General features: G+C 38.1%; 1 protein-coding gene across 1 annotated transcript in view; it reads left to right on the top strand.

Moving 5' to 3' along the window:
* Nucleotides 1–293: 293 nt before the first annotated feature.
* LOC102854225 (gametocyte-specific factor 1-like) overlaps nucleotides 294–8,741 on the top strand; it is a 22,454-nt gene continuing 14,006 nt past the window's right edge. The window contains exons 1-4 of the mRNA XM_006883987.1: nucleotides 294–386; nucleotides 647–767; nucleotides 908–1,009; nucleotides 2,782–2,848. Of these exons, the coding sequence (XP_006884049.1) occupies nucleotides 294–386; nucleotides 647–767; nucleotides 908–1,009; nucleotides 2,782–2,848 (383 nt within the window). The remainder of the gene's footprint in view (nucleotides 387–646; nucleotides 768–907; nucleotides 1,010–2,781; nucleotides 2,849–8,741) is intronic.

Raw genomic sequence — 8,741 nt, 5'->3', positions numbered from 1 at the left:
TTTATTTTAGCCTATTTAGGAAGAGAAGGCATCTTATTTAAAAACAACTTGTAAAACAGAAGATATGCCCAAATGTTAAATTTTGGTCTTCTGAGATGCAGAAGCAATACATTTTCTCTGTTACTAAACAACTGAGTCATTATTTTTTTCAAAACTTTCATAGGTAAAACTCAAAATACATACTACTTCTCCTTTGTGAATAGAAAACAGGCCTAGGTCAAGATTACTTAATGTTAAATATCAATATTTTCTTTATTAATTTATTGTTCCAGTTACCTAGGCTTCATGAAACCATGACACCAGAAGACTTAAGAGTATGTCCTTTTGATCCAAACCACAGGATACCAACCAAAAGGTTCCAGTACCACTTGGCATCCTGCAGAAAGGTAACTTGGCCTGATCAAAAAAAAAAAAAGAGAGAGAGAGCGAGAATAATTAGATGGAGAAAGCTCAGAATATAAGAGGCTAAATTCTGGGGGTGGGGGGAGCTTGATTTTGTTTAATAAGAACAAGCTCCTCATCATTCATAGCACTGTTAGTGTTTAACCGTAGAACATGGTATTTCTTCACCATTTCCAGGAAGACACAGAGAGGTATGATACAAGCCAAACTTAATAATCACTTAACAAGTACTTTTTCCTTCTAGAAGCATCCAGAGATGACTAAAAAGATGGCTAGCTGCAAATACAATGCTTGTCATATCATCCCATGTAAAAAGCTCAAAGAACATGAGGCTACCTGTGTAGATAGAATTGCTATAGAAGATGGTAAGATTCTTATTGGTCAAGTCCTGTTGCTTCCTATCGCCTCATATTTCACAGCTAGGGAAGTCTTAGTGAACTGAGGGATAAGGATCAAAAGGAAGTTTATACTGTGCTTTTATAACTTCGGATCTGCTTTCTTTCAGAGCTGTTTGATTTTCCAAAGATTGTTTCTACACTTTCGGAACCAAAAGATAAACTCTCTAATGCTGCTAATCAGATTCCTGACCCTGATGGCTGGAATGTAGGTGAGAGAGGCTGCAATGGTACAGAGTCAAAAATGAAAGCCTGGACTCTAAGTCTTTCATGTCTAATAAGTATCATAACCCAGTTCATTGTCGTTAAATTGATTCAGACTCATTGTAATCCTTCCTTGGGTTTCCTACATAGTAAATATCTACAGAAGTCAGCAGCCTATCTTTCTACCATAAAGCAATTAGTAGATCTGAACCACTAACATTTTTTTAACAACTGAACATGCAACACCATCACCCTAAATGATTCTTACTGCTTCACCCACAAAATCACATATCGAAACAATGAAAATAGAAAATCTGAGAATTTTACCCATCTCTGGAGAAACAGTCAAGTAAAAGGGATTCTAATATCAAAACTAATTTTTAACAGCTAAAAGATTGTTTTCAGACTACCAATATCTGGTCACTGTTCTATCCTTAGAAAATTTATCCGGTCTGGAGATGTAGCTCACCGGTGGAGCACGGTGGCTCACGTGCCGCGGCTTTCTGGTTCATGGTTCATTACCGCTACCAAGGGAAAATTTATCTTACATAGGACCGTTTCATATAAGGTCCATCAAGTTTTAAAAGAAACCTTGACATTTTTAGTTAGATCTACTTTAAGCTTGATTGCTCTCATCTCACAGAAAGTTATGTCTCAAACACATTGTCACAAAATTGTTTATTATCAAATAAAAATGTATACATGAAAAGTTAAAATAGCAAATTACATATTTTAGGATTAGTGTATGTGTATGTGTGTATATTTATAGTGCTAGCATCTTCAAGGTTTGGCAGCAGGAGCAGCATCTACTTCCTACACAACATGCCTCCAGAAATTTTATGAACTTTTATAAATGTCAATAGTTGTAAAGGGGCTTCAGGCACTTTGTTCATAGGGTCACTATGAGTCCTGCTCAACTTGAAGGCAGTCAACAACAGCATCTACAACAGATAGTCCATATTTTCAGTGTCTTTACACAACAAATTTTCTTGCTTAGAATCCCAAACTAAACAACTGGTGAGTGGTAGTGTTTCCTTTCATATTACAATTGTCACCGTGCATACTTGCTTCCAGAACTTCCTCAGAGGTACAATGGAAAAGACAAAGTTGCCTCTTAATCACCTCAGCCAGGAAGAGAAGACATCCACTCACATTCATTTGCAAGATCTAGTCTCATGACCTTACCTAAATGTAGAGCTAAGAACAGAGTAGTAGTAAAGCAGTACAGCCAATTCCTAGCAACATAACTATGTTGTTGTTGTCATGTGCCGCCAAGTCGTTTGCGACTCATAGCGACCCTACATACAACAGCCCTAAACTCTGCTCTATCCTGTGCCAATTGCACTGCCTCTGACACACCCATCCCAATTATCACAGTGACTGAATCAATCCACCTCATAGAGGGTCTTCCCCTCCTGCGCTGTCCCTCCACCCTCCCAAGCATGATGTCCCTCTCCAAGGACCTGTCCCTCCTTACAACATGTCCAACGACGAAGCCCCAGAATCCTTGCCTCCAAGGAGTAGCCTGGTTTAACCCTCTCCAGGATGAATCTGTTTGTTTTCTTGGTAGCCCACAGTACATTCAATACTCTTACTCTTCTCCAGCACCACAGCGCAAAGACATCAATTCTCCTTCTATCCTCCCTCGTCATTGTCCAACTCTCTGATGCATAACAAGTGGTTGCAAAGACAATGTCTCTGCTGCTAGTTAGCCATCTCTGTGACAATATAAAACATGTTTAGTATTTCTGTTAACTGTTCTTCCTTTCCTTCTTCCTAGATAACACACAACTATTTCCTCCATTTGTTCTTAAGGCTTTTGCTCCTAAAATGCTGGTTTGTGAAAGGTAAGTCAAAACAATTTTTTAGAAGATATTAGAAGAGTTAGAGTATCCATTAGCAGAGTTATTCACTGTGAATACACAAGAGGGAAAGGTACGAAAGAATTCCTTTTCAAAAGCTAATAAAAAATACTGTACTGTTCCAGTCATTTTAAGATAATCTTCAGCAAGATTTTACATATATGTTATATTGTTGATTCTCACATTCTGTTGAATTACCATTTTTTGGCATGCGAAAAAAATATGGACTTCTAGTAAAGTTGATTAGGTAGCTGTCTTCCAAAATTCTTGGCGTAAGTTATCGAGCATGTCCAGCATTGTATCTCTTTAATGAAAATACATCAGTTAATATCCCAATGATTCCTAGAGCCTTATTTTTTGCCTATGCCTTCACTACAGCTTGAACTTCTTCCTTTATCACCACCGGTTCCTGGTCATACATTACTTCTTGAAACAATTAAGTCAGCCAATTCTTTTTGGTACAATGACTATGCATTCCTTCTATCTTCTTTGATGCTCCCTGCATCGTTCAATAGTATGCCCATAAATTCCTTGCAGCTCAAGGCTTGACTTGGTTCTTTAGTTCTCTCAGTTCTTTGCACATTTCATTACCCTTTAAAATCTTCTGCTCAGCTCTTTTATTTCACCCTTTCTTCTCTCTGCTCTGGCTTCTCCATTCTAGTGCAAGTTTCAGAGTCTCATTCGACATTCATTTAGGTCATTTCTTTATTTCTTGTCTTTGAAAAGGCATTTTGCTTTCCTACAACTCATCTGGTAATTAATGTTTAGTATATCAAATCTATTCTTTAGATAGTTTTTAAATTCATCTGGGATAGACTCAAGGTCATATTTTGGTTCTTTTGAGAAAATTTGCTGTCAAAGACCTCTCCCCCTAAAGTACTAAAGAGCAATAATGTCAGTTTAAAGATTAAGATGTACCTGATCCGAGAGCCATGTTCTTTTCAATGGCCTCCCGCACATATATCAGTTAAACAATGAGTAAAGATGACAGAAGACTAATTGATGCTTTGAATTGTGGTATTAGAGAAGAGTACTGAATAATCCATTGAATATCTCAAAAGAGCAGACAATTCTATGTTAGAGGTGGTGCAACCAGGGTGCTCATTAGTGGCAAGGATGGTGAAACTTCATCTCACATACATTGGGCATGCTTTCAGGAGGGGGAGTCAATCTTTGGAAAAAGACATTATGCTGGTAAAGAATGAAAATCAGAAAAAAGAGAGAAGACTCTCAATAAGATGGATTTACACAGTGACTATAACACTGCAGTCAAGCACATGGAAGATGGTGAGGTGGGATAGTGCAAGGTTCAGAACTTTAACTAGTAGGGTCGCTGTGAGCCATAGGTGACTGAACGGCACAAAAAAAATTCTCAGTAACCCCAACTCTGACACTTGGTAAAATGTCAAATTTTTAAATAAAATAAAACAACCTCAATCTCCTAGAGTTGGTTATCTAAAACAATTTTCTAGTTTTGGTTTGCAATGAACTTTCCTTTTATGGTGATCTCCTACAGTGATTCAAGAGACCTAATGAAAAAGCCTACAGATGATAATAAACATTCCTAACAACTACATAAGTTTGGGAGAAAGGTAAAACAATTTTTTATCAAATGTTATCATTGTAACTAAACTTGCTAATGTGTTCTAAACCTTCAAGGATTCTTAAAAAAAAACATAAGCAAATCATATTCTTATCTAATCTAAGCCTCCCTCCCCCAACAACAGAATAGAGAAAGTCCTGATGGCAGTAGGTTCCATTTTGGAGGAAGGGTTGTTTACAGTTCTCTTTGACATACAATCAATGTACATCAATCTTAGATCTTCAACAAAAACATTTGCTCTCAAAACAATGTTCTGTTTTTTTTTAAACAAAACTTTATTGGTAATAGTTTTCAATTATATTTACCCAATGTTTTCTATCCATAGGTGAGAAAAGCTGACAAAGATGTTACAGATTAAAGAGCCAGTTGACTGAAGATTTGCTTCCTAAGCTTTTTTTTTTTAATTTTTAAGTGGGAAGAAATTTTAATTGTCAATTTTATACAACTGTTGTTGTTGGCATTTTAATGTTATTTATTTAAATAAAGAATATTTTTATGATAAGCTTTCATTTGTCTTTTCATTTGTTTTCATATAGTCATTTTTCAGCCAAAAGGCTAGATGGCTTATTTGACTATTTTCTTGGTTAAGAGAAATAGATTTAGCATGTAGGCCATAATGCTATTTCTTAATTAGATTCTTCATCTATAATTTTTTCTTGTTTCCAAGTCATTTATTAAATGACTTGTACATTGTATGAATAAGAGCTCAACCTTCATCAGTTGTTTTTATATACAAAACTTCATATATAACTTGTGTAAGCTGAGTTGCAATGTATTTAAAAATGTCTTTTGACTTTATAAGTCAGTTTACTCCCATCTTTTTTTAATAAAATTTTCTTTTCATTATTATTTTAATGAACATTTACAGAGAAGTTAGGTTTTCAATCATTCATTGTTGCATCTTTTACCCCCTTGCCTTCCTTTCTCCCTTCTCCAGCTCAATTTTTTTTAAACATTAATTCACTGTTGCACAATTACCTCTCACTGTCCTAGTCTTCTTTCCAATGATATATATCTCTTATTCTAGGCTGTTACTGTACGTATTATGACTAATCATACATTCATTTTAGACAGTTCTTTCTTTCATCTGTTCCAATACGATAGTCTTTATCTATCCACCCTTACCCTATTCTCCTCCCAACCCCTAATATCAGTCCTGCTTTCGAACAGTGGTGCTATGCAGTATTTGTCCTTTTGTGACTGAGTTACTTCACTCAGCATGATGTGTTCCAGGATCCCACATGCTGTGTAATGGCCAGAGCTGTGGCTGGGAATCAATGATGGACAGTTTACCTGCAAAAATATTCTTGGATCAGTTTAGTTAAATATGCTTTACTCTTTTCCATTTTCTGTTCATATTAAAGTCTTGTCCTTTGCCCTTTACTCATTCTAATCTCAGTTCTAGCTTTTTACTTTTAATAATTCATCTCTTAAATCTTTACCTCATTTAAGCTTCTGTCTTCTTCAGAGAGTTCTAATGCAGCAATGGCTGCAACAATGGGCTATGCTTCAAGCACAGCAGTAATACTGAGGATGGAGCAGGACAAGGCAGTGCTTCATTCTGTTGCTTGTAGGGTCACTATTAGTCAGAAATTACTCAATGAACCCTAAAAAAACAGTGTGGCAATTAGAAGTCCTGGCTGGTGAAACAATTAACACCCTCAACTACTTAAATCAGATTGGAGATTCAGGTTCAACAAGAACCAGACTAAAAGACTGATAACAAACTTCTGAAAAATCATTCATTGAAAACCCTATGAAATGTTTACTTGGCAAAATGGCAAACTAGGCAGACAGCAGCACAGACCATCTCCAATAAAGACATCCAAAAACAAAAATAACAGATACAGGTGGTAATCTTGGAACTCATTTCAAATTATTGTTACGTGCTGTCTAATCAACTCCAGCTTGTAGCGACCCTTTGTACAACAGCTCTGAACCCTGCTCTATCCTGAGCTAACTTCATTGTCTCTGACACACCTACCCCCATTACCCCAGTCACTGAGTCAATCCATCTCTCCAGGGTCTTCCTCTTATGCTGGTCCTTCACCCTTCCAAGCATGACTCTCTCCAAGGACTGGTCCCTCCTTGCAACATGCCCAAAGTATGTCACATGGAGTTTCAAAATCCTTGCATCCAAAGAATAGCCTGTTTTCACCCTCTCCAGGACAGACACATTTTTTCTCTTAGCAGTCCATGATATATTCAATACTCTTCTCCAGCACCATAAGTCAAAGGCATCAATTCTTCTATCATCATTATTCATTGTCCAGCTCTCTGTTGATAAATAAGTAACTCTAACACTAACTGAAGGAATAAACTGAGTAATAACACTAAGAGTGGAGAATTTTGTACAGACCTAGTACAGTGCAGCCATTTTGAATTATTGTAAGCAGCTTTCTGATGGGTTTCAGGAATTCAGCACCACAATAATGCCACACCAGAAGCTGACTGAAGACACAAAAGGTGTGATCCCTTCTGTTCCTCGAACTCTACTGGGGATCAAAGAAGAGGCTTTTCTTCCTCAACAACCTACTAAGTGATCAGCAATGTTCCCACCCCCCAGCCCTGTCCCAGCACCTCCTGAGGCCAGGCTTGTACCATTGGCTACCTGGCACTGAGGGCACACAGAATTCCACATTCAGAGACTCAGCCTCTACCATCAGGTACTGACAGAGTATGCCATGAGTGGGGGTGGGTGGAGGAGGTGTGTAAGGATAGTGCCTAACCTGCAGCCATCTCTGACTGGGGTCCTGTCTCAAGTCACCTCTCCAGTTAGCAGAATCTGCCTCTGACTAGGCACCCTGGTGGATTCCACACCCAGCACATACCACAGCACCATTTAGACCAATGCATTCTTGTAGTCTCTGCCTCTTGGACCCGGTTGAGTGCACTGTCCTTGGGCATCCTTGAGTCAGCTATGACTGTCTCAGTAGGTTTAGCATCAGTTGCAGGTAGTGCTCAAATGAAATGAGGAGGTGTATGAACTGCTCCTACTAGGACTGGGGGAGCAGGGGGGCGTGTCATTTGAATTGCTGCCCAACTACAATTTACCCAGTCTAGCACCCGAGTGGATCAGGCTCCAGAGGCATATCCACCCCCACATGCTTCCTACCTCCTCAGGCTGGCAGAGTGAGAAATTTCTGACTATGTGCCCTGCCTACACCTATTCTTTAGAGTGACAGAGACACCATCTCTGGCCAGGTGGACTAACCTAGATACCTCTGAGGCCAGCAGAAACACTGTCCCTCCCTTTCAGCAATCCCTAAGTCAGTGGAGATGTTGAAAAGACTTAGGCTTTCCCACACGTCCTCAGTCACCTCAGACAAGCAGAAAATTTACTCTGACTGGACACCCTAATCCAACCTTCTGCTAGATCAATAGAAAGCCCAACCAGACGTTTTTGTCTCCACGCACCACAGTAGTGGCAAGAGCACCATCATGTGCCCAGCTACCACCCCCAAAGCCCCTCCTTTTGTTTCTCTTCCTCATCCTATTTCTGTTTTTCTAACATCATTTCTTCTACTTTTTTTTTACTTTTTTCTTTTCCCTTGTCTTTTTATTTCTTAATTGCCTTTCTATTCTGATTCTCCCTTTATACTCTCTCAGTTTAGGATGTTTTCTTTTTCTTTCACGATCTATTCTTCCACCTACAAACAGCTGATTTTTTAAAAAGGCAGGAAGTCCACTATGTGAGGAAAAGAAATCCAGTTTTGCAAGTGCTATTTGCTAAAGAGGACATCTATTTGTAGAAAACTGAAACAAGACCCTTACATTACACCAAATAAAAACACTAACTCAAGATCAAGAACCTCAGCAAAAAACCCAAAATTTTAAAGTTTGCTAAGAGAAAATTTTGGCAAACTTAGAAACTCTATCATCTATGGCTTTAAATATACTATTAAATATAAGCAAAAATGCATAATCAGCAGGTAAGTTAGATGACTGGGACCTCTCCTAAAAATTAAATCTTTATGTGTACATAAAGACACATGTCTCCCAGTGAGTTATAAAAGAACCTACAGACTGGAGAAAAATATTTAACATGGACACATCTAGCAAGGAACTAATTGTTAACATTTATAGCCATCAACAAGAAAAAATAAACAACATAACCAAAAAATGAGCAAAGGACATGAAAAGACACTTCCCCAAAGACAGTCAATAACTGCGTGAGGAAATGCTCAAGATCATTCATTAGCTGGTGGACAGATGCAAAGCAAAAAAACAATGACATATCACTTAACTCTGGTAACAATGTTGTTGTTGTTATGT

The sequence above is a fragment of the Elephantulus edwardii genome, unplaced genomic scaffold, assembly GCF_000299155.1.
Source record: "Elephantulus edwardii isolate Elephantulus edwardi_28Jun2011 unplaced genomic scaffold, EleEdw1.0 scaffold00030, whole genome shotgun sequence".
Classification (NCBI taxonomy): domain Eukaryota; kingdom Metazoa; phylum Chordata; class Mammalia; order Macroscelidea; family Macroscelididae; genus Elephantulus; species Elephantulus edwardii.
This window is presented reverse-complemented; position numbering and strand designations above follow the sequence as displayed.